General features: G+C 38.5%; 1 protein-coding gene across 1 annotated transcript in view; it reads right to left on the bottom strand.

Annotated features, from left to right (window-relative positions):
• The window catches only part of CFAP299 (cilia and flagella associated protein 299), a 282,445-nt gene extending 264,172 nt beyond the window's left edge, over positions 1–18,273 (bottom strand). The window contains exons 1-2 of the mRNA XM_053700138.1: positions 18,196–18,273; positions 16,249–16,391 (exon numbers count right to left, since the gene is read on the bottom strand). Coding sequence (XP_053556113.1) covers positions 16,249–16,391; positions 18,196–18,273 — 221 coding nt within the window. The remainder of the gene's footprint in view (positions 1–16,248; positions 16,392–18,195) is intronic.
• Positions 18,274–26,785: the final 8,512 nt, after the last annotated feature.

The raw sequence follows: 26,785 nt of genomic DNA, 5'->3' as shown, positions 1-26,785 counted from the left end.
TCTGGCTAAAATGCTTGCGTTACAGCATATACCGACATGATCCATACCGCCATCTGAGACCAGTAGTTATGGATTTTACGAAACAAAAATGTTTCACAAAACTCATAACTAAAATGTTACAAAGTACACTAACACCCATAAACTACCTATTAATCTGCCGCCCACCCACATTGTGAATATTAAATACATTTATTAACCCTTAATCTGCCACCCACCCACATTGCCAACACTATCTTAATATATTAACCCCTAAACCGCCGCTCCCCGACATCGTCAACACTATAATAAAGTTATTAACCCCTAAACCGCCACTCCCCAACATCGCCACCACTAAATAAACCTATTAACCCCTAAACCTCTGGTCCCCCACATCGCAAAGCACTAAATTAAACTATTAACCCCTAAACCTAACACCCCCTAACTTTAAATTAAAATGACAATATAACTATATTTAAATAAATAAAAATTAAAAATACTAAATTACAAATTTAAAAAAACTAATCCTACGAAAAAAATTAAAAAAATCTAACATTACAAAAAAAAATTAACACTAAAATTTACGAAAAATAAAACACTAAGATTACAAAAAACAATAAACGAAATTATCAAAAATAAAAACAATGACACCTAATCTTATAGCCCTAAAAAAATATAAAAGCCCCCCCAAAATAAAAACACACCCTAGCCTACAATAAACTACCAATAGCCCTTAAAAGGGCCTTTTGTAGGGCATTGCCCTAAGTTAAACAGCACTTTTACCTGTAAAAAAAATAAAGGGTGGTGGATTTTACTGTTGGGGGGACTTTTTTTATTTTTTTTAAAGGTAAAAGAGCTGTTTAACTTATGGCAATGCCCTACAAAGGCCCTTTTAAGGGCTATTGGTAGTTTATTGTAGGCTATGATTTTTTTTTTTATTTTGGGGGGCTTTTTATTATTTTTTTAGGGCTATTAGATTAGGTGTAATTGTTTTTATTTTTGATAATTTAATTTATTAATTTTTGTAATCAGTGTTTTTGTATTTTCCGTAATTTTAGTGTTTATTTTTTTTCTAATGTTAGATTTTTTTACTTTATTCATAGGATTAGGGGTGTTTAGACTAGGGGTTAAGGTTAGGGTGTTGGGATTAAATGTAACTTTCTTTTCCCCATAGACATCAATGGGGTTGCGTTATAGCGATCGATATCCCGCAGTTAGGGATGGGCGAATGTTTCGCAACATTCGAAAAACGGCACAAATTTTAACACATTCGTTCGTTCTAATCGAATTTCGAATGTTTACATAACATTCTAACATCCGATTTTCTAATGTTCGGTTTCGAATTTTACGATTACATTCGAAAATATTCGAATTCGAAAAATTCAAATTTAGATTGTAATAGTATTTCTAATGCTTTTTCTTTAAATGTAATATTCGAATTATGCAATATTCGAATTCGAAAAATTCGAATTTAGATTGTAATAGTATTTCTAATGCTTTTTCTTTAAATGTAATATTCGAATTATGCAATATTCAAATTCGAAAAATTTGAATTTAGATTGTAATAGTATTTCTAATGCTTTTTCTTTAAATGTAATATTCAAATTATGCAATACGTGTATTCAAATTCGAAAAATTCAAATTTAGATTGTAATAGTATTTCTAATGCTTTTAAATGTAATATTCGAATTATGCAATATTCGAATTTGAAAAATTCAAATTTATATTCGAATTCGAAAAATTCGAATTTATGTTTGTAATAGTATTTGTAATGCTTTCTTTGAATGTAATATTCAAATTATGCAATATTCTGTATGGAAACATTCGAAATGATATATTTGTATCTATTATGTATCAATTTACTAAATTCCCACCCTACCACATGAACTATTGAACTTCTGAATAGTATTTGTTAAATAGAATGTTAAATTCGAAATTTCGAATGTGGACATTCGATATAATTATAAACATTCGAATTTGAAAGTGACATTCGAAAACTGTAAATAACATTCGATTTTCGAATGTTTAAGAATATTCGTTCTTATCGACATTCGAATTTAGAATTCGAATTTCGGTAATAACATTCGTTCTACATTCGAAATTTTACACATTCGCCCATCCCTACTCGCAGTTCAGGTGTTAGTTTTTTTTCTTACACTTTCTCCCCATTGATGTCTATGGGGGAAAGTGTGCACGAGCACGTCAAATCAGCCCTCGGCTTTCGTGCGGTATGGAGCTTAACGCACCATAACGCACAGCACAAGGAGACTTTTCAGTAACTCTTTATGGCAGTGCTATGGAGAGTGAAATAACGCAACTTTTTTAGCATTATTTTCACACCCTGTTTAGCGCAAAACTCGTAATCTAGGAGAAAGTTATATTAATACACTTTGTAACTCTGTGATTACCTTGTATCTAAGCCTCTGCATATTGTCCCATTATCTCAGTTCTTTTGACACACTTGCATTTTAGCCAATCGGTGCTAACTCATAAATAACTTCACGGAAGTGAGCACAATGTTATCTAGCTGCATTTGAGTCTACCTAGGTTTAGCTTTCAATAAAGAATACAAAGAGAACAAAGCAAATTTGATGATAAAAGTAAATTGGAAAGTTGTTTAAAATTGCATGCCCTATCTGAATAGTGAAAGTTTCATTTTGACGTGACAGTCCCTTTAAGTAAGCTTTAACACTCTTATTACAGATACTTATTAGCTCTATTTGGCTTAAAGTTCTATAACGCATAACACGTAAGGAAACTTGCTGGAGATTGCAGAGTTGTATAACTTGGACAGCCAGATAGGAGCCAATTAGTGAAGATGCCTGTAGGCAGTTGGCTACTTTGCCTGTAGGTCTGTAGGTTTATATGCCTATATTCTGGCAACATATTTTTTTTTATATTACAACACAAATATACAAAGACAAGAAAAAAAGAAAAAAATACATTTATATTCATTTAAAACAAGAGGGAGACAATCATTACAATAGAAGTATCAAATAAATAAATATTAAAAAGAGAAAACCGAAAAACATATTTTATGCTTACCTAATAAATTAATTTATTTCATGGTGTTGAGAGTCCACAATCCATTACTCCTGGGAATTACTCTTCCATGACCTTAAAAGGAGTTAAAGATTCCCAAACCCCAAGAATTCAATAAAACCCCTCCTACATCACTGGAACCTCAGTCTAATATAAAGCCAAGCAAAAGATGTAGGAAACAAAATAAGAGCAAAACAAATAGGAGCAGGGAATATTGATGTGTGCAAGAAAAAAAACAGAAAAAAACAAAGGGTAGGGTCTCATGGACTCTCACCACCACAAAATAAATACATTTATCAGGTAAGCATAAATGATGTTTTCTTTCATTTAAGTGATTAGAGTCCACAATCTATTACTCCTGGGAACTAATACTCAAGCTGTGGAGTCCACGAGTAATGAAACAAAGGGTGGGATTTAAGAAACATCTGATTTTCACTGAAAAACTACATCCACAACCACAAAAGAACCCAAATAAAGGGAAAATCCATACAATGAAAAAAATAACCAACAGGCAAAGAATCATCCAGAGACAATTGGCTGAATGACTTTCTAGAAAAAGGCTGCCTCGGAAGAAGCAAAAAGCATTGAAATGGTAGCATCAAAATAGCTGTCAACTGAAGCCTCATTCCTAAAAAGCCAAGAAATGGCAACTGAACTAGTAGAATGAGCAGAAATCTGTTAAGGTGGAGGCTACCCTGCATCCAAAAAAAGCCTTACGGATCAAAAGTCTCAACCAAAAAGACAAAGAAATTATAGAAGCTTCCTGTCCTTTCCTGGAACTAGATAAGAGCACACAAAAAACTAGAAGTTTGTCTGAAAACTATAATAGCATTAACATAATACTTCAATGCTCTAACAACAACGAAAGTATGCAAAAGAGTTGAAGAAATTTAAAGGGACAGTCAACACCAGATTTTTTGTTGTTTTAAAAGATAGATAATCCCATTTTCCAGTTTTGCATAACCAACACAGTTATATTCATATGCGTTTCACCTCTGTAATTACCTTGTATATAAGCCTCTGCAGACTGCCCCCTTATTTCAGTTCTTTTGACAGACTTAGCTTTTAACCAATCAGAGCTCACTCCTTGGTAGATTCAAGTGCATGAGCTCAATGTTGTCTATATGAAACACATGAACTAACGCCCTCTAGTGGTGAAAAACTGTCAAAATGCATTTAGATTAGAGGCGGCCTTCAAGGTCTAAGAAATTAGCATATGAACTGCCTAGGTTTAGTTTTCAACTAAGAATACCAAGGCCTAGATTTGGAGTTTGGCGGTAGATGGGCTGTTAACGCTCCGCAGGCTTTTTTCTGGCCGCACCATAAATTTAACTCTGGTATCGAGAGTTCAAACAAATGCTGCGTTAGGCTCCAAAAAAGGAGCGTAGAGCATTTTTACCGCAAATGCAACTCTCGATACCAGAGTTGCTTACGTACGCGGCCAGCCTCAAAAACGTGCTCGTGCACGATTCTCCCATAGGAAACAATGGGGCTGTTTGAGCTGAAAAAAAACCTAACACCTGCAAAAAAGCTGCGTTCAGCTCCTAACGCAGCCCCATTGTTTCCTATGGGAAAACACTTCCTACGTCTGCACCTAACACCCTAACATGTACCCCGAGTCTAAACACCCCTACCCTTACACGTATTAACCCCTAATCTGCTGCCCCCGCTATCGCTGACCCCTGCATATTATTATTAACCCCTAATCTTCCGCTCCGTAAACCGCCGCTACTTACATTATCCCTATGTACCCCTAATCTGCTGCCCCTAACACCGCCGACCCCTGTATTATATGTATTAACCCCTAATCTGCCCCCCTCAACGTCGCCGACACCTGCCTACACTTATTAACCCCTAATCTGCCGAGCGGACCTGAGCGCTACTATAATAAAGTAATTAACCCCTAATCCGCCTCACTAACCCTATCATAAATAGTATTAACCCCTAATCTGCCCTCCCTAACATCGCCGACACCTAACTTCAATTATTAACCCCTAATCTGACGACCGGACCTCACCGCTATTCTAATAAATGGATTAACCCCTAAAGCTAAGTCTAACACTAACACTAACACCCCCCTAACTTAAATATAATTTACATCTAACGAAATAAATTAACTCTTATTAAATAACTTATTCCTATTTAAAGCTAAATACTTACCTGTAAAATAAATCCTAATATAGCTACAATATAAATTATAATTATATTATAGCTATTTTAGGATTAATATCTATTTTACAGGCAACTTTGTAATTATTTTAACCAGGTACAATAGCTATTAAATAGTTAAGAACTATTTAATAGTTACCTAGTTAAAATAATAACAAATTTACCTGTAAAATAAATCCTAACCTAAGTTATAATTAAACCTAACACTACCCTATCAATAAATTAATTAAATAAACTACCTACAATTACCTACAATTAACCTAACACTACACTATCAATAAATAAATTAAATACAATTGCTACAAATAACTACAATTACATAAACTAACTAAAGTACAAAAAATAAAAAAGAACTAAGTTACAAAAAATAAAAAAATATTTACAAACATAAGAAAAATATTACAACAATTTTAAACTAATTACACCTACTCTAAGCCCCCTAATAAAATAACAAAGACCCCCAAAATAACACAATGCCCTACCCTATTCTAAATTAATAAATTTAAAAGCTCTTTAACCTTACCAGCCCTGAACAGGGCCCTTTGCGGGGCATGCCCCAAGAAGTTCAGCTCTTTTGCCTGTAAAAAAAAACATACAATACCCCCCCCCCCAACATTACAACCCACCACCCACATACCCCTAATCTAACCCAAACCCCCCTTAAATAAACCTAACACTAAGCCCCTGAAGATCTTCCTACCTTGTCTTCACCATCCAGGTATCACCGATCCGTCCTGGCTCCAAAATCTTCATCCAACCCAAGCGGGGGTTGGCGATCCATCATCCGGTGGCTGAAGAGGTCCAGAAGAGGCTCCAAAGTCTTCCTCCTATCCGGCAAGAAGAGGACATCCGGACCGGCAAACATCTTCTCCAAGCGGCATCTTCGATCTTCTTGCATCCGGTGCGGAGCGGGTCCATCTTGAAGCAGGCGACGCGGATCCATCCTCTTCTTCCGTTGTCTCCCGACGAATGACGGTTCCTTTAAGGGACGTCATCCAAGATGGCGTCCCTTGAATTCCGATTGGCTGATAGGATTCTATCAGCCAATCGGAATTAAGGTAGGAATATTCTGATTGGCTGATGGAATCAGCCAATCAGAATCAAGTTCAATCCGATTGGCTGATCCAATCAGCCAATCAGATTGAGCTCGCATTCTATTGGCTGTTCCGATCAGCCAATAGAATGCGAGCTCAATCTGATTGGCTGATTGGATCAGCCAATAGGATTGAACTTGATTCTGATTGGCTGATTCCATCAGCCAATCAGAATTTTCCTACCTTAATTCCGATTGGCTGATAGAATCCTATCAGCCAATCGGAATTCAAGGGACGCCATCTTGGATGACGTCCCTTAAAGGAACCGTCATTCGTCGGGAGACAACGGAAGAAGAGGATGGATCCGCGTCGCCTGCTTCAAGATGGACCCGCTCCACACCGGATGCAAGAAGATCGAAGATGCCGCTTGGAGAAGATGTTTGCCGGTCCGGATGTCCTCTTCTTGCCGGATAGGAGGAAGACTTTGGAGCCTCTTCTGGACCTCTTCAGCCACCGGATGATGGATCGCCAACCCCCGCTTGGGTTGGATGAAGATTTTGGAGCCAGGACGGGTCGGTGATACCTGGATGGTGAAGACAAGGTAGGAAGATCTTCAGGGGCTTAGTGTTAGGTTTATTTAAGGGGGGTTTGGGTTAGATTAGGGGTATGTGGGTGGTGGGTTGTAATGTTGGGGGGGGGGGGGTATTGTATGTTTTTTTTTACAGGCAAAAGAGCTGAACTTCTTGGGGCATGCCCCGCAAAGGGCCCTGTTCAGGGCTGGTAAGGTAAAATAGCTTTTAAATTTATTAATTTAGAATAGGGTAGGGTATTTTGTTATTTTGGGGGTCTTTGTTATTTTATTAGGGGGCTTAGAGTAGGTGTAATTAGTTTAAAATTGTTGTAATATTTTTCTTATGTTTGTAAATATTTTTTTATTTTTTGTAACTTAGTTCTTTTTTATTTTTTGTACTTTAGTTAGTTTATGTAATTGTAGTTATTTGTAGCAATTGTATTTAATTTATTTATTGATAGTGTAGTGTTAGGTTAATTGTAGGTAATTGTAGGTAGTTTATTTAATTAATTTATTGATAGGGTAGTGTTAGGTTTAATTATAACTTAGGTTAGGATTTATTTTACAGGTAAATTTGTTATTATTTTAACTAGGTAACTATTAAATAGTTCTTAACTATTTAATAGCTATTGTACCTGGTTAAAATAATTACAAAGTTGCCTGTAAAATAAATATTAATCCTAAAATAGCTATAATATAATTATAATTTATATTGTAGCTATATTAGGATTTATTTTACAGGTATTTAGCTTTAAATAGGAATAAGTTATTTAATAAGAGTTAATTTATTTCGTTAGATGTAAATTATATTTAAGTTAGGGGGGTGTTAGTGTTAGTGTTAGACTTAGCTTTAGGGGTTAATACATTTATTAGAATAGCGGTGCGGTCCGCTCGGCAGATTAGGGGTTAATAAGTGTAGGCAGGTGTCGGCGACGTTGAGGGGGGCAGATTAGGGGTTAATAAATATAATATAGGGGTCGGCGGTGTTAGGGGCAGCAGATTAGGGGTACATAAGGATAACGTAGGTGGCGGCGCTTTGCGGTCGGCAGATTAGGGGTTAATTATTGTAAGTAGCTGGCGGCGACGTTGTGGGGGGCAGGTTAAGGGTTAATAAATGTAATACAGGGGTCGGCGGGGTTAGGGGCAGCAGATTAGGGGTACATAAGTATAACGTAGGTGGCGGTCGGCAGATTAGGGGTTAAAAAAAATTAATCGAGTGGCGGCGATGTGGGGGGGACCTCGGTTTAGGGGTACATAGGTAGTTTATGGGTGTTAGTGTACTTTAGGGTACAGTAGTTAAGAGCTTTATGAACCGGCGTTAGCCCAGAAAGCTCTTAACTCCTGCTATTTTCCGGCGGCTGGAGTTTTGTCGTTAGAGCTCTAACGCTCACTTCAGAAACGACTCTAAATACCGGCGTTAGAAAGATCCCATTGAAAAGATAGGATACGCAATTGACGTAAGGGGATCTGCGGTATGGAAAAGTCGCGGCTGAAAAGTGAGCGTTAGACCCTTTAATCACTGACTCCAAATACCAGCGGACGGCCAAAACCAGCGTTAGGAGCCTCTAACGCTGGTTTTCACGGCTACCGCCGAACTCTAAATCTAGGCCCAAGAGAGCAAAGCAAAATTGATGATAAAAGTAAATTGGAAAGTTGTTTAAAATTATATGCCCTATTTAAATCATGAAAGGTTTTTTTGGACTTGACTGTCCCTTTAAGGATCAGGACAAAACAAAGGAAAAACAGATACTGACAGAGGATATAACAATAGGCAAGAGAACAAATTTAGTCATAAAAACTTATCCTTAAAAAAATACGCTAAGGAAGGTCACATGAAAGAGCAGATAACTCAAACTCTTAAAGCATAAGAAATAGATATGTGCAGGGAAGAAAATTTCATTTCGGACAAAATTTTCAATCCGAATATTCGAGGAAATTAGATCCCTGAATATTCGTTGCCTGCACAAACTGAATTTTCATTAAACATTTACATTAATTTTTGTTAAACAAATGTAAATGTTTCAGAGCTACAGGTGAAAAGTTCCCCTGTAGCCACAAACTTACCCTAATGCACTCCGGAGAGTGCTCTAACCCAATCCTCTTCTTGCCAGAGCCCTGGCCGCGCTAACAGGAAGCTTAGCTGTTCAGCTCTCAGGAACTGCACTAAAGTTAGTGTGCCAAGCGCGCTCCTGTTAGTGTGGCCAGGGATCTGGCAAGAAGAGGATTGGGTTAGCGTGCTCTCCAGAGTGCATTAGGGTAAGTATTAAGCCTTTAAAATTATTTTAAAAGAAACTAATAAATACTAATTATCATTTTTTCGTTTTCTTTCAATTTTGCTGGTGCATTCAGATATTTGTTTTCGTTTATGAAAATGAAAATCCGATTAAAATCCTTAAAAACTATGTGTTCAATCTGAATGCGACCAAGCTTAAACATTTAAGCTATATATGAAAAAAAAAAAACAACTTAAGACCAAAAAGTCTGGATGCATAAGGAAGAGGGCATAAAGGGCAACTGGACCTCTGAACCAGATCCCCATACCAAACAATGCAAAACTAAGCCAGAGAAGTTAAAAACACTAACGCTCCCTCTAATCTGATTTAAGCAACCACCCTGGGAAGAAGAACCAGAGGTGGAAAAAATATAAGCTAGTCCAAATGACCATGTACCTACCAGAGTATCTGCCTGAGGATCCATGGACCTCTCACAGTACCAGGAAAGTTAGAAATTGAACTGAGAGACCATCAGATCTAATTTGAGGAGACCCAAAGAACCACTATCTAAAAAAGACTTTTAGATGAAGAGACCACTCTTCTGAATGCAAGGACTAACGACTGAGAAAATATATTTCCCAGTTTTACACTCCAGGAATACGAATAGCAGAAAGTAACAACAGCTTATTTCTGCCCAGGAATTCATGATAATTTCCTCATGAGAGTATACTATCTTGCTGATTGACATATGCTAGTGCTGAAACATAGTTTATCTGAAAGCGAGTTAAGGCTCCCTTTCCAACAGAGGCCAAGACTGAAGGACCCTGGAAATTGAGTTCTAAAACAAATAGGAAATCTCGCCCCCAGGAAAAAAAAAACACTCTTGCATTTTGATACCCCCAGCGGCCCCTCATCCTGAAAAACTTGCTTTGCAGAAAATACAGATCATGTATGATGAACAAAAGAAGCCACCTGCATAATAAGCTGATGATTCAGTCATCAAGATAAAAACTGGCTTTTTAAAAATCTAGATGAGTAAACACCCTACATCCCTGCCGAAGCATAGAAAGCTGAAAAGGCCTCACGAGGAAGCGAACAAATGGAATAGCATCCAAAGCCACAAACAAAAGACCTAACACCTCCATGCAAAGAGCAACTGAGGGAAAAGAAAGAAACTGAAGGTTTAAGCAAGCGGACACTAGCTTCATTCTCCTTAGATCAATCAAGGAAAAACTCATGAAACTGAATCCATCTGAACCCCCAGAAACAACAACCTTAGTCTGAGGAAGCAGCAAACTTTGAAAAAAAATAATTTTCCAACCATGTTGTTGAAGAAACAACAGTCTGCTGGTGAAAGAATCGGCTAAATAAAAAGATGAAGCTTGAACCAAAATATCGTCCAGAAAAGGAAATACTGCAATACCCAAAGTTCTGATCGCAGGCAAAAGGGTACCCAGGACCCTGGAAAATATTCTGGGAGTATTACTCAGACCAAACAGAAGAGCAAAACTGGAAATGATAATCCAGAAAGACAAACCTAGGAGATTGATGATCTTCCTTGAGAAATAGGGACATAAAGATAAGCATCCCATAAATCTATTGCGAATATAAACTGACCTTGCAAAACAAAAAACAAAAAAGTCCAAATAGTTTTTATTTAGAAAGTAGGAACTCAAGAAATTAATTCAAAGCCTTTAGATCCACAACTTGTCTGAAAGTTCCCTCCTTTAAAGGAATAAATAAAATAAAGCCCCATTCCCTGTACCAGCAAAGGAACAAGTATAATCACTACCATACATTTTAGATCCAAGACTAACAAAATTTCAGAACCTTCACAGGATTTCACAGAACATAGGACAGAAAAAAAAACCTTCCCAGGCTTTGTTCTGAAACATATTCAATAACCCTGGATCTCTGGATCACACAGAGATAAGAGAGTATATTTCCTGGATTGCTCAGACTTGTTCCAGTTAGAACTTAGCTTCTAGGCAGAACCAGAGGAGCCTTCTTCAGAGTGAAGGAATCAGATTTCTGTCTCCTGTTTTGATAAAAGGGACAAAAAGGATTACGACAATGCTACAAATAAAAGTACAACAATAATCACATACAAAAAAGTGATAAAAATTATTATTTTTTTATTAAAAAGGATTATAAGATTAAAGCTTCTAGTCCTGAGCTCCTTAAAGTGAATTTAAATTTTGATGCTAAAGTGCCCGGTTTTTATAAATTTGATTAAAAACAGGGGCACTTTAATTCATCAAAATTTACATTTCACTTGTGTTGTGAAAATACTTGCCTTTTAATCTTGACAGCCGCTCCAGTCGTCGCAAGCCTCTTCCTACGTCTGACATGACGGATTGGTCATCCTCCTTCGAGGAAGCTGGATTCCTCATTTTAGACCCAGTTAGAGGCTTTGCGGTGGGCAGAGGAAGCAATGCAGCGGCTGTCAAGATTAAAAGGTAAGTATTTTCACAATACGAGTGAAATGTAAATTTTGATGAATTAAAGTGCCCCTATTTTTAATTGAATTTTTAAAACCCGGGCATTTTATCATCAAAATTTACATTTACTTTAGCCTTCCCTCATAGATAATAGAATCTAAACCAGAACAAAATAACATATTTCACTGAAAGAAACAAATAATAGTCTGGATTAGAAACCATATCAGCAGATAAAGGGGCCTAAATTACCAAGATCCGAATTGAGCTTGATGTCCGTTTCCATGCGAGCCTTCAGGCTCGCCGGAAACAGTAGTTACGACCACTGCTCCATAACTTGCCTGCATGCTCTGAGACCGCGGACATCAATCTGCCCGATCCTATACGACCAGGCTGATTGACACCCCCTGCTAGCGGCCGATTGGCCGCGAATATGCATGGGGTGGCATTACACAAGCAGTTCACAAGAACTGCTTGTGCAATGATAAATGTCGACAGCGTATGCTGTCTGCATTTATTGATGTGTGGCGGACATGATACGCTACATTGTATCATGTCCACTCGCACATTAATAAATAGGCCCCCAAGAATTAACCATAAAATCTTTAGAAAGTACTGCCAAAGACATAAAACTTAATGATAAAAACAGAATCACAAATGAAAGCATTGGCACATTTGAGCAACTAGCAGACGGACTAGCAGAATAGTCAGAAAACTGTGCAAAAAGATTATTAAACCAAAAGGAAGAAGCAGCAGCAGTCATATCAGAAATAGATATTGTTGATCTAAAAAGATAACCTGCTTGCATATAAAAACCTCCCATTGAAGGATTCTAACTTCCAAATTAATATGTAAAGCCAGAGTAAAACTAGCCCCATCTACTTTAGAAATAGTTTTCCAAAATTGAACATTGAAAGCTGGAAAAGGACACATTTTCTTAAACCTTGTAGAAGGAATAAAATAAATACCTGGTTTAGCTCAATCTTTAGAAATAATCTCAGTGACCCCATCAGGGATAGAAAATATATCAGGGGAGGTAACCATGGGTATAAAACAGGATGAAAACAGTCCCCATTTACTTCAGGACCTTTAAAGAAAACAAAGTTTCTTTAAAAAGAGAACAAATATGCTCAATTTATGAGTATACAGTATATTTCAGATTCATGATCAGAGGTAGACCCGTAATCATTAGAACCAAACCTCATCCTCTGAGGAGATAGCAGCTTCATGACTAGAAACATTGACCCAGCTTCTAAGGCAGGTTTAGGGATAGAATACGAAGGCTCTAGATGTGTGCCTTCGGACATTTTGTTCACTCTCGAATGCGGAAGTAGGAGGTTATTTTCAGTGCTCGGCTCTTTTTGGAGTCGAATGTCCTCTTGTGCAAGTTAAACACACTAAGATCTGGTTTTGCACACATATAGAAGGCTCCATGACTGCAAACGTATACAGAAGTAAAATAATGAAAAAAACAAGACAAAGCTAAACGGTAATATCCCCATTAAAAAAAACTTCAAAGAAAGGAAAATACTTACCCCCTCTTAAAAGAACTTTAAAATACTTACAAATTTAAAAAAATTATAAAGGCATTGATATGGTAGTATACAAGGCACCTGTTATCAAAATAGTGTACATAAAAGAGTAGGAGCGTGTCAATCTGGCATCATATAAAGACAAAAACATGCCAAAGCGCACGCAAGCCCGAAAGTTTAAAAAAAAAAGTATGTGGCCGAAAAGCCTTTAAGCATTAAAAAATTTACGCAAGTGAAAATGATGCATAATTAAAAATAAAGGGGAATTACCTAAAAAATATATAACTGTCCCAAGGTCATATACATATATAATAAATATATATAACAAAAACCTAACAGACTTATAGAGTGCCAAATATAAAATTAAAAAATAAAGTACTTACCGATAGGCACTCTACTACTGGAGGAAACCAGTAGGAAGCCAAAACCAGCACTAAAACATAAGAGCAGAGGTTCTGGAATAGGAGTATATTGAAGAACCAACAGAAGGAGGCAAAGGACAAGTCCCTGTGACATCCGTGGAAGACTAAATCTCAATAGGTGATATCTATATCAACAATCACTGTACTCTGAGTGGCTTGGACTCAACTCAGTCTCAGAACCGCTCTCACTGAAGAATCAAATGCACATTGTCATTCTTTAGCTTTCCCCAGCGGAGGCAAAGACAAGACTTAGGTGCCAGTGAGGTAGGAGGGGTTTTTATAGAGTTCTTGGAGTTTAGGAATCTTTGCCTCCTCCTAGTGGCAGGGAAGAGTAATTCCCAGGAGTAATGGATCATGGACTCTGACCATCTATATGAATGAAAACAAAACCATATAACAGAACCTTATCCAATTTTAAGATGATTAAATACTCTTCTTATATCAAAAGGGGCATGAATCCAACATTTTTCTTTCATGATTCAGATAGAGTGTACAATAAAAAAGAAAGGTTTCTAATTTAGTTATATTATCAAATTTAATTTGTTCAAAGCCTTCCTGTAAATCTTCTACCACATGTGTGTTCCAGAAATGTATATGCTCCTGAGCCTACCTACCTGTTTTTGAAGAATGTTATACATTGTGGAAACACTGCTGCCATCTCATATAAAAAAATATATATAAACACAAATTTTGTGGTAATATAATTTGAGTATAAATTATAGTTTATATTTAAAAATAATTCTGATACTTACAAGTAACTTGTTTTTGCTGCTCAAAATTGAATTTATGGAATAGATGTGCTTTGCTCAATAAATTAAGAACATTTCAGGTTGACTGGTGATAGTGCATTTACAGTCAGCAAATGTGTGTGTAATAAAAAGACAATGCAATAACAGTTACTTTGAATGTCAAATGATTAGTAGATTTTCTGACAAATTTCACATTTCCTTTTACTTCCCTTCTCCTTGTGACACCTGTTAGCCAATCACAGAGTCATCCTATACATATATGTACTGTTTGTTTTTTAACTTATTATTTACGTTTTTCTTTTTTAATGCAAATGCATACTAGACACAGCTGAGAGATTCCTGCCACAATTATATGATAAATTACTACAAAGATATAGGGGCCTATCTATCAAGCTCCGTACGGAGCTTGACGCCCCGTGTTTCTGGCGAGCCTGCAGGCTCGCCAGAAACAGCAGTTATGAAGCAGCAGTCTAAAGTCCGCTGCTCCATAACCCTGTCCGCCTGCTCTGATGAGCATGAGGAATCCCCGGAATTCAACCCAATCGAGTACGATCGGGTTGATTGACACCCCCTGCTGGCGAGTCTGCAGGGGGCGGCGTTGCACCAGCAGCTCACAAGAGCTGCTGGTGCAATGCTGAATACGGAGAGCGTATTGCTCTCCGCATTTAGCGATGTCTGTCGGATCTGATCCGCACTGTCGGATCAGGTCCGACAGACATATGATAAATAGGCCTCATAGAATATACAGTATATCATATTATGCTAAAGATAGACAGAGGAGCACAAACACAAACAAAGTAGTGTAATATCAATTACATTTAAAACATAATAGTCATATTGAGAGGATAATCTAATTTACAAAATGTAATGGGCTGTAATGCTATGAAATATATTTATAACTCTTACTAATGTGTTTTCAAGTCCACTACAGTGCTTGATTCATTGAAGAAGACTACATTGGTATTTTATTAAAGGGACATTAAACACTAAATATATGCTAGGTAGAATGAAGCATTCAAATCAATAGGAGCTGCCTTGTTGTAACTTAGGTTACCTTCTCTGCTGTGACCAATTAGGAACCGTTATAAATAGGTCCCTATAGTGTTCAGCCAATTGCTGTGTGGTATATAGCAGTGTTCTGCACCTTTATTTCTAACAGTAACTGAAAAGCGCACAATTTCAGAATGGAATTACAAGAAAAGGGGACAAAATAAATAATGAAAATATACTGCAGTATACTACTACTGTTTTTTTAATATATACAATTTATCATTTTATATTACCATCTCAAAGTGTTTAATGTCCCTTTAATTATATAATGAAATACCTCAAAAATAGGTATTTACACAAGGGGGCACTAAATAAATATAATAAATGAACAAACGGCAGAAATGACAAGTATAGATTTCTTCAAACCTCCAGGCACCATTAAATAGCAGCTCTTTTCCAAACTAACTGGGTTAACCACAGAAGTAAATCAATAAAAATAGAAAAAGAATATGTGCCTCATGTGGTGTTGTATATAAATGTAATATTAGAATAGTATTAGATAGTTAGGATTTAATGAGTTAAATCTCCCTTAAAGACATTGATTTACATAGGTATAGAGAACAGCTGCCAATACCAATTACAATAATATTTAGACCTGTAGTTTGTGTCACAAACATAAAGCACAACTCTGGTGCTGTAGGAACAACCTGGGTCCTCTCACTTGCCAACCAAACTGACTATTGTCTCTTCTTGATTCATTAAAACAAAGAGAAGAAACAACTCATGGTGTAATGACCAGATCTCTTCTTGATTCATTAAAACAAAGAGAAGAAACAACTCATGGTGTAATGGTGTATTTTTTGTATTGTTAACAATGTTTTTAACTTTGTTTAATATATCCATTTTTTATTGGGATTACTGTGTGTTCCATATTTAAGAGAGAGAGCAGATGGTCAGTTTGCTGGACAATTGAGAGGACCTAGGAATTTGGAATGGGGGAGGGGAAGTTGAAAGTAGTCATTGTGAGGTTACTTCTCCAAGATATTTATCAGGAGAAAGAATTTCCTACATTCATATAAAAGTGTAGAATTAAGTCCAAAACAGATACTGACCTTAAATCTGTAGGCACTGGCATAAGTTTTTTCTTTCCACTAAAGTAAACTTCAAAATCTTCAGTCTTCAGTCGATGAGAATAATCAATATATCCAGAAATCTCTGGACCAGTTTTTGTTTTATCACGGATAAAGATGATTGTCTTTCAAAAAAAAAAAATGAGAGAAAAATAAAATTAACATTTTCATTGGCTGGTGCTGCCAAAAGGTGCATATGTGCAGTCTTAATACTTTAGTTTACCATATTACAGCAAAACAACAAAAGTTACTATAAAGCAATAAGGGCTTGGGCATTACAATTTGTGATTGGTTGTAAGGACACTGTCTATTTAAAAAAAAAAAAAAAAAGTGTATCTGTCTCATTAAAGTTCAATTTAAAATATGCATGAACCAAAAAATATTAATATTTTCAAGGCTTCTCTGAACAGCTGTCCTTCGAAGGAAGCTAAAAAGGACACTTAAAAGTTTTCTTTCACAAATCAGAGGGAGCATATAACTTTCCAACAACTTTCCCATTTATTTATTTTTTTAAAATTTTTATTTATATCCAACAATGCGTACAAGCATACAAATTCCACATCACACTGCCGCGCAGGGCAGACAGACATCATGAGGGCAATATTGATACAGAATCTTTGACTTTCAATTACAGGGTCATTAATTGCTTTTTGCAGAAAATGTGTACACACTATTGGGGATTTTATGTTTAACATAACAAACTAAGCTAAACAATAATAACCTAAACTAAAATAAAATAAAACAAAACAAAACAAAAAAAAAACACCTCCTTACATCAAAACCATGGGAATATAAGTCACCCTACAAAATGAACAGATGGAATATCTTCATAATCGGAATCTCAGAGACATATTGGATGATAATAAAATGTGTATCCTAATCAATATGAAATACGCTGGGGTCAATACCATGGAGCTTAAAGCAGACTAACACACAAAAAAAAAAAAAAAAAAAAAAAAAATCAAAACAATACTACAAGTGTCTATGAGTCTTATATATATACATGCTGTAGAAAGATATTACCTGGTGATCAGCTCTCGTAAAATGAGATCTAGCATAAAATGGTTAGTTATGGATTAGGGCTGGGAGATGCCGACCTGGTGAACCGGGGAGGAGAGGATGGGGGCTATGAGGTGAGTTAGTCGAGTATATACATTTCATCTTGTGATGTGATTTCAGGAATGCAGCTGCGAGGATTGTTCCTAGACCAGATGCTATATAAAAGTCCAGTGCCAGGTTGTCCTAACAGATATGTAACCAGAAACACCCCAAAAGGTGCCGCTGGTATCATAGACCAGACTAGATTATATGATTTCCAAAAGCTGGTACTGTATAGATAAAAGTATTTTGCAGACATAAATAAATATACAAATAGGTAAAGGGTGGGGTGATAGCGACTGAATTCACGCTTTATATCGTCAGTACTATACTGGCTGCTGTAAATAAGATGAGTGTACAAGAGCAGCGATCGTGTGACCAACATTCCACTGCCATAAAAGGCAGTTAGAGAGGCGAGCTATGACACTGCGCATCCCAAGTAGCTAAAAGTTATCACTGATGTTTCAGTAGGTTAGACCTTAATCAAACACACTTATGAGGCTGTAATCAATAAGACTTGTACATTTCTTTGAAGCTGCATTATGGTGAATGTATAGCAAAATCATGCTACATTTTAACGTAACCATGGGCTGGTACTAGGGCAAGATTGAGGGGATAGTACTTATTTATAAATGTTACTGGTGAGAGCCTACAAGCCTTGAGCAGATATATGATGTCATCCTAAGAAAGCGATATCTATTCAAGACAATAGCTTAATCTGTTTAAAGACCCCAGTAGGAGGCATAATCAATTTACACATAATATAGTTAATTAGGAGGCAAGAATAATACTACAAAAAAAATAATAAAACTAAACACATAACACATGTACAGCATGCAACATAGTCAGGTGGGGTAAGTTGGGAGCTCTGCTGATTAGCAACTGGACATACAAAACAACAGTCACCATGTTGGGTTGCAGAGTAAAGTATATTAGAGTCCAGATCAGGTGACAGCTATACTTATTTCTGAATGCCCATAAACCCGAGGAGAGCAGCAAGCTCCGTCCTGCTGCCAACATGAGTCTCGATGCTGAACTTACATCGAGACTCAGCCGATGCCTCTCCTGAGTCTCGATGTAAGTTCAGCATCCGATAGCAGCAATAGTTCCCTTAATCCATGGGTGCATTGTGGCCTGTCCTCCCTCAGTAGATCAAGTTCTCCATCTGCCACAAACAGTCCCGTGTCAAAGATAAGCAGCCGATGAGACACCAGCGCCCGTATTCCACCAGGTGAAATGTTGTTACGCTGCTGATGTATGCTTTGCAAGATTATGCGATTCAGGGTCTGGTGAGAGGAATAACGGGTGTCAGAAGCCTGCTGCAACTTAGAGGTAGTTTCAGGTGACTCTGTGTCTGAGTTTGCGGGCGTTTAGGCAGGCAGGCTCTGGGTCCCATCCAAGCTCAGCATCTTAGTAAAAATAGGTGCCATCGCAGTGACGGCAGAGGCTCTAGTAAACACATGTCCCGGTGTTGCATTAACCAAAGGGTCTGTGGCAGGATATGTAGGAGAGACTGTAGGCAAGTTTTGAGTTCCCACAGCGTGCAGACCTGCCCCAGCCATCATAGCGATTTCGGAAGTTGTCGTTACTTTAGTCGCCCATGCAGTATGATAGCTGAGGATATTTGGTGTAGAGGGATCCGCCATCTGATTATTCAGACCCGACCCAGACTGTATATCTGCTTCTAAGCAAGGTTCGTGTTCCTTTGCTTTTTCAATACTATGCTGAAAGAAACTTTCCTGTGTAGAGTCTCGATCATTAGCTGGTAAAGCAGCTTCTAGTCGGCGCCATTTTGTCAGAGTGTCTTCGGGTCCCTGTGCTCGGATCTCAGCTATCAAATGCTGTGCAGCCTCCTCCAGCCTAATAAATTTTGGCAATAACAGTTCCGTCAAGGAGAGCAAAAGTTCCGTACACTTGTAGTCTCCTGGGGGTGAGCCCGGTATCTTGTGTTCCCGGGCTGTTTCACAAGACAGCATGCTGCACATATCTCCTTTCCCCTCTTGTATTCTACTTTCTCTGACTTCTCGGGGGCCAGATGATATCAATTCTAATCCCGTAAAGTTCCCAAACAACTTGCTTGCTAAGGGAGATTAGGATGGCTGAAGAAATGGCCACTTTCAAACAAAACTTTTCAGACAATCTGCAGAGCTTCACAATCTTGTGGCCATCTTGGGGCGCCGCCCACCCGGAAGTCCTTTCCCATTTATTTTTACTACATTTGCTTAATTCTCTTGGTATCCTTGTCTGAAGGAGCAACATTTCTGCGCAATGGATCGAAAGCAAACCGCGAGGACAGTGTTTAACCTGGAACATCTGGCAGAGTGAGCAAAGTGCAGTGTGGTGGTAAGTGTAATGCAACATAGCTGCAGGGAGTGCAGCACTGCAATATAGCACTTCTGCACATCATCCAACAGTATCACCATAGCAGCCAGTGGTGCAACCCAAGCTGCACTTCAGCATCTTTCTGTAGAGGGTAATGCAACATTATAGTGGTCAGTGTAATCCAATCTGCATGGCTACATCATACTAGGTACTGTAATATAACCTGTAGTAAAACATTTTATAGGACAACATAACTTGCACTGCAGCATCGAATACTAGCTGAACACATCAGATCAGCCAAAAACAAGAGGAATATGTGTGCAGCCATCAATCAGCAGCTTACTCCTAGTAGTGCATTGCTCCTTCTGAGCCTACCTAGGTATACTTAGATAAAATAAGTAAATTGTAAAGTTGTTTAAAACTACATGCTCTATCTGAATCATGAAAGTGCGTTTTTTTGGTGTTTTTTTTGTAAATGCAAGCTCTATTTCAAAATAGACATTGTGTTACATGAAGCAATAAAGTGTGGTATAAGTAAACAAAGCGGTTGCATAGATGGCCTCAAGAGGAGGACATTACGTGAGGAGCGAGTATGTTGTTGGGTTCTGTAGTCCAGTGTATCAAAGGAAAGTTTATGGTCTTTGGTGCCCAGAGGGGGCCAAGAGAGTAGGTCTAAAGTCTGTTTCTGAGGAAAATGCCCTCTATTGCCTCAAATATAGCTTGCAAGGGTTTTTAACATTTTTTAGTGCTATACATTTGTATACTAAGAATAATAGAGATACATTCAACTATATTTAACCGTTGTCAGATGTTATTAGTGTGAAATAGTGAGAGCAGCCAAGCTGAAACTGCTCGGGAATTTAATCATAGAGTGGTGGTCTAAAGGGTTAGTTGAAAGGGAGGAAGAAGAGAGAGAGAGAATAAGAAAAGAAAAAAAAGGGGTGCAGAATTGTGTTGATCTTCGGCTGTATTGTGGTAAGTAGACCCGGGAAGAGGTCTAGATTGGGGAATCTTCCCACAGAAGTCTCATAATTTCATGTGTGTCTATTTTACCAAGGTGCAACAGGTTAGTGACGTGTGACGTGTGGTTGTTTTTTTCCAGTACCGATAATTTATTTAGCGCTGTTAAGCATTATAATGAAAAGGGAGTATTTGGAGCTATCATTCAGTTTAGGGAGGTTGTGGTACAAGAGGAGTTTTGGCTCAGGGTGGACTGATGTCCCCAAGACTTTGTTTATTTCCATAAATATCTCCTTCCAGTACCCTTCAAGTTTGGGACATGGCCACCAAATGTGAAGCAAGGGGCCTTCTTCTCCGCAGCGACTCCAGCATTTTCCGCAGGTTCGTGGGTAGATTTTTTTTAATCTCTGAGGTGTTACGAACCACCTGCTTTATTTATATAATATATATAATTTATAGTGGGATTCCTGAATTCGGGCTGAGACAGAATTTTTTTTTGTAAGTTCAAAAATGTTTTGCCATTGCTTAGTATCGAATTTGCGGCCCAGTTGCTTATGCCAGCTTTGTGTGTAATTAGGTAATGTTTGTTGGCCTTCGGTGATGACAAGAATGTAAAGGAGGGAAATTAGGTGTTTTAGGAAGTGCGATATTGTGCATAGTTTCTCGAATGATGTTGTTGTTCTAAGGAAGGAGGGCTTGGATTTGTGTCTAGAGAGAAAGTGGGAGAACTGAGCTAGGCTATACCAGGAGGTTAAGAGTGCGGAGTCCCACTGATAGAGTTATGTTTGCGACTTGGTTTTCCCTTGTGGTATGGCATTGTATATAGCTGTGTCGGACAATGTGTATTGTGACTTTACTGATTGGGGGAGGGGTGTGTGAGTGGGGAGTTTAGAGTGGAGATGGCGCTCCTTGTGGCGATGATTTTATCCCATTCCTGGAAAACCTCAGCCATTAGGGGGTAAAATTTTAGCAGTTCAGGTCGCTGTCCCGGGGAAATCCAGGCAAGCGACCCCACATTCCCTCTACCGAGAATGGCAGCATCCAGTTGGGTCCACTCCTTATGGATGTGGTTGTGGCACCAATCCACAATTCTCTTTAGTAGCTTGCCTGTATATGTGAATATTGGGGACACCTAGCAAAACCAGAGCAACGGGGTTTGTAAAGAGTTTGTTTGTTGACTCTTGGTTTTAGTCCCTGCCATATGTAGGATTCTAGTGCTTTTTGTATTTGCTGAAGATAGTGTGTGTGGGGTGTTAAGGGTAGGGTCTGTAGTATATACAGGACTCCAGGTAAAATATTCATCTTTACTACGTTGATGCGTCCCAGTCAGGATATTGACTTACTCTTCCAGCTGGAAAGGTCTCTGATGATTTCATCTTTAAGTATCTGGTAGTTAGTGTCTACTAAGTCACCAACTTGAGGTTTGATGGTGATTCCTAGATATTGCAGTCCATCTCAAACTATTTTAATAGGGCAAATTTTATGAATTTCAGTGATAACTGCTTCAGGTTCAGAGATGTTCAGGAAATCCAATTTGCTCAGATTGAGATGGAAGTTCGAAACTGCGCCATAAGTTTTGAATTCCTCTAGCACAGCTGAAAGGGAGCTAGCAGTGTTAGTGAGCGACAGCAAGATATCGTCTGCATAAATAGCTAATTTATGTACTTTTTTCTAGACGGTTATTCCCTCTATTCGGGCATTTGATTGAATTTTGCTCGCCAAGACCTCTATGGTCAGGGCAAACAATAGGGGGGACAGGGGGGACCCCTGTCTTGTTCCATTCGCGATCGTGAAGGTGTCGGATAGTAATATGTTGACACAGACTTTGGCGTTTGGGGAAGAGTATAGTGAAAAGACCATATTTATAAACTTGTTGCCAAAGTTCATTTTGATTAGAGTAGAGTGCATGAAGGATTAATTGACCTGGTCAAATGCTTTTTCAGTGTCTGTAGATAAGAGTTTTAATAGGATGGAATTATTTTGGGCATATGTGATTAATTTAAGTGTTTTGAGCGTACGGTCTCTAGCCTCTCTTGATGAGATGAATCTTACTTGGTCAGTGGATACTAACTTGGGTAAGAATTTATTAAGTCCGTTGGCTAGTAGTTTAGCTAGGATTTTTATGTTGGTGTTGAGGAGAGAGATGGGATGAAAGTTATCAGGTTTTGTTGTGGGCTTACCAGGTTTGGGAACTACTGTAATATCTGCTTCCAACGTTGTGGATGGCTGAGAAGCTGAGTCAGGTAATTGGTTGAACAGTTGTAGTAAGTGTGGTGCCAGGATATGGGAGAAGGTTTTATAGTATTTGGTGCTAAAGTCATCAAGGCCTGGACATTTTATCTTTTATTGCTTTGAGGACTTCAGTGAGTGTGAATGGGGCATCAAGGGATTCCGCGTCCTCTGTGTTGTAAGTGCTGGGAGATTTATTTCAGTTAGGTAGTCTTGTATAGGCTGAGGGGTGGTAATCTGGTGTTGTGTTTCTGGTACCGAGGGGTAGGTAGTTTGTATGTTGTGCTTTGTAATAATCTTTAAAAGTGTTAGATATTGATTTCACATCTTTTTGTGCGTGTCCTTGTGAGTCAAGAATGTCGTAAATATAAGATTTGAGTCTCTTACGAGTGCTAGCACGAGCGAGTAGTTTACCCACTTTATTGCCTTGTTCAAAATAAGTTTGTTTCAATAGGAGTGCCTTTCTCTGGTATTCTTTTTGTAAATGTTGCAACAAATTGGTTTTAGCCTGTTCTAACGCTGTGTTGTAATTAGGGTCTGTAGGGTGCTGTTTATGTAAAGATTCATGTTTAGAAACCTGTAGGAGGAGGCCTTGAAGGTATTCTCTCTTCTTTTTTATGTGTTTGGCCCTTGTTTTAATGAGTTTGCCTCTCAGAACACATTTGTGAGCCTCCCACAATGTGGAAAGCGGACGTGAGTCTGAAGTGTTTAGGCAGAAGAATTAGATGGTTATGGATGTCAGTTTGGATGACCGGGTTGGTCGGTAGGGAATCATCTAATCTCCATATGTATGAGGAAACAGGGATGTTTGGCCAGTTAATGGTGCATGAGACAGGGGAGAGGTCAGACCAAGTGATAGGATTAATATTGCAGTTGTGTGTGAGTAAAAGACCTGCCGTGTCAGTAAATATATAATCAATTCTAGAGTATTTTTGGTGGGGGTTTGAGAAGAATTTATCCTTTTTGGAGGTGGGATGGAGGTGGGATGGAGGACACGCCAAACATTGTGTATAACCAATTCTCTAAATTGTGAAGACAGGGTTTTAATTGTTTTGGCTGGAATGCTGGAGAAGCCATCGAAGGTATCTAAGATTGGGTTAATTGAGACATTAAAGAATCCTCCTAAAAACAGGACTCCTTTTTGGAGTTCTCATAGTTTGTGAGCTATCTTTTTGAAGAAGGGATCGTGGGAAGTATTTGGAAAATAGAGATTAGCCAGCGTGATAGGTCTGCCGTAGAGTAGGCCAGTCAAAATTATATATCGACCTTCAGGGTCTTTTCAACATGTGAGGGTTGGAAGGATATTTTAGAGTGGAATAAAATTCAGACTCCATTTCTCTTAGTGGGCTTATACACGAGATATGCAGTGGGGTAGTATTTATTGAACCATTTGGGTTTGTGGCCTTTAGCAAAATACAGTCATCAAAAGTTTAACAATATCACAATGCGTGATCAAAAAAAAATGTTGCCTGATGAAACGGTTCTACAGAGAAAACGCGTTGCATAGTTTCTCAAAACTAATGCTAGAGATTACACTGTTCCCAGCATGAGTTGTTTTTAACTATGGTTTTTATATTCTTTGAAATAAATCCATTTCCTTTGTTTTAAACTCTCAGTGCTCAGTGTTTATCTCCTAGCCTATACTACCGTGTGGGTTGTTAGCCCTTCACCATTTTTCTGTCCCAGTTCCAGTGTTCCTGTGATCCTGGTTCCAGAGAATGCCAGAGTACAGCTAGCTGGATTGCTGTTTAAAATCCAGCCTGCTTCTATTGGCATAATTGAGTGCCTCTGTTACATGTGAGTACCCTGTGTCTCCATACTGTGCTTGTTACATTTGGTGCTGTTGATTCGCACATGTGGCACCTCTTCCTGTTCTATTCCTTTGCCGTAGAATACAACAGAGGGGTTGTATCCCCAGTGTAACTTATGTGTCAACATATAATCAGAAAAAGGTGATTGTGGAGGGTTTGAGTGAGGTTAATAGCTTTATAAATCAAAAGGTGGATCCCTTGGTCGACCTGTTGTGTATGAATATGTTGTTAGTGTTAGCCATGTAATGTGATTGTGTAATTTGGTGGTAGTTTAGGCTCCTCTGGAGCATAGTGTCTAGGGGGGATATAATAGGTATGCTTTGGGTGTAAAGTTATGAGGGCATTGTTAATTGTGTGGAGTGGAGGAATAGCCCTCTTTAGTGGCTCACCAAACAAAGATCTAAAGAGCAAAAAGATAACATTGGAACTTAGCTGATGGAGTCTCTTATTCATAGCTGGATAAAAAAGTGGGTTTGTGGTTACTGAAAGGAAAGTTGCAGCTGCTGGTTAAAGTACCAGATGAGAGGGTATTTACAGTCAGGTGTTAAGACTGTGGCAGGGATTTCTCAATGGGTACTTCTGTAGTAGAGGTGGTTGCAGAAGGGTTGTCTTCAAGTAGGTGGGTCAATGATGGAGGGATCTTTATGTCAAGCCCAGTGTCTTGTTGAAGGCAGGGAGGTCCGATAGAATGCGGAAGGTGGTGGAAACATTGTCCTTGGTGGCAGTTATGCCTGTTGGGAAGCCCCAGTGGTACTTTATGTTGTGGTCTCATAGTACGGCTGTTATGAATTTTACGTATCTTCGCTTTTGCAGCATGGTAGGGCTTAGGTCTGAGAACATTTGGATTTCTATACCCACGTGTGTTAAAGGGTGTCTGAGATGGGCATTTCCAAGGATGTCCTCTTTGTCCCTTAAGGATAGTAGCTTCACTATGACATCCCTCGGCGGGGCCTTGTTAGGGGGTTTAGGGTATAAATCTCTGTTGGCTCATTCGATAGGGACCTCAGGAGAAGAAGGGGCATTTTTCACAGTGTGGAAAAGGTCCTGTAGATAACCCTGAAGGGCAGTCGGGTTAATTGACTTTGGGACGCCACTAATCCACAAATTATTTCTCCTGCTTCTGTTCTCCAGGTCCTCTATTCGATCCATTAAATTCTGGACCACTTCTGTTTGAAGCTGTATATTATCAGATTGTTGTTGCAAGTTGGCTTGCATGGTTTCTTGTTTTTCTTCAATGTGAGTGACTCTATGCTCCACTGCTGTGATGTCTCTTTTCAGTTAGCCAAACAGGCTTTTGACTTCTTGCATAACCTCTTTAATGTCTTCTTTTGAAGACAATAGTTTGAGGTCCTCTTTTGTAACATGGTTGAGATTAGTGGGGTTCGCGCCGTGGATTTGGGCAGGAACTGTCTGGAGATTTCCGGACTGGCTGTGCATCGACAATGTGGCCTGAAGCTCATTATATAAGATCTCAAATCTTTAGTTTGCTTGGGGGTTTTTTTGTTTGGCATTACAGATGGTGTATTGTAGGACTCAGGTATCAGATGTGTATCTACAGTTGTTGGCTGTTTTAAAGTAGGTTTAGTTACCTGAAATGGTGTCCTGGATATTATGAGAAGTGGGTGGCTTGATGAAGGCAGTGTGAGCCTTATTTCAGGAGAGATAAAGAGTGGTATCTCAATATCTGAGGATTAATATGAGAGCTCAGTGTTGTAGCTCTAGATAATGTAGGAGGTATTTTGGGGTATATGGAAAGAGAACCACTTTTCAGATAGAATTAGTAGTAGGTTATTTGCAGGGTTTTGACCTATTAAGGATCTGGATTGAAGGTGAGCTGGCTTAGGACTTCGTATAGAGAGTCCTGTATGATTATTGCTGGAGTGTAATTAGAAGCAAGTGTGAGACACAACACTAGAGCTTAAGAGGCAGAGCGTTTTGCTTTCTGCACAAAGTGGGGGTCAAGAAGTTGTGGATGGCTTCACATCTGTTATCACACAATAGTCTACCCCTTGCTGACCGCAGGCTGTGTTATAGTGCCTGTTATTAGGGGTAGTGTATTTGCAGTGACGCTGCAACTTGTAATGGCTTTAATACACTCT

Source organism: Bombina bombina, chromosome 2 (assembly GCF_027579735.1).
Source record: "Bombina bombina isolate aBomBom1 chromosome 2, aBomBom1.pri, whole genome shotgun sequence".
NCBI classification, from domain to species: domain Eukaryota; kingdom Metazoa; phylum Chordata; class Amphibia; order Anura; family Bombinatoridae; genus Bombina; species Bombina bombina.
The sequence above is the reverse complement of the archived record's forward strand: the minus strand, read 5'-3'. Positions and strand labels throughout refer to the sequence as shown.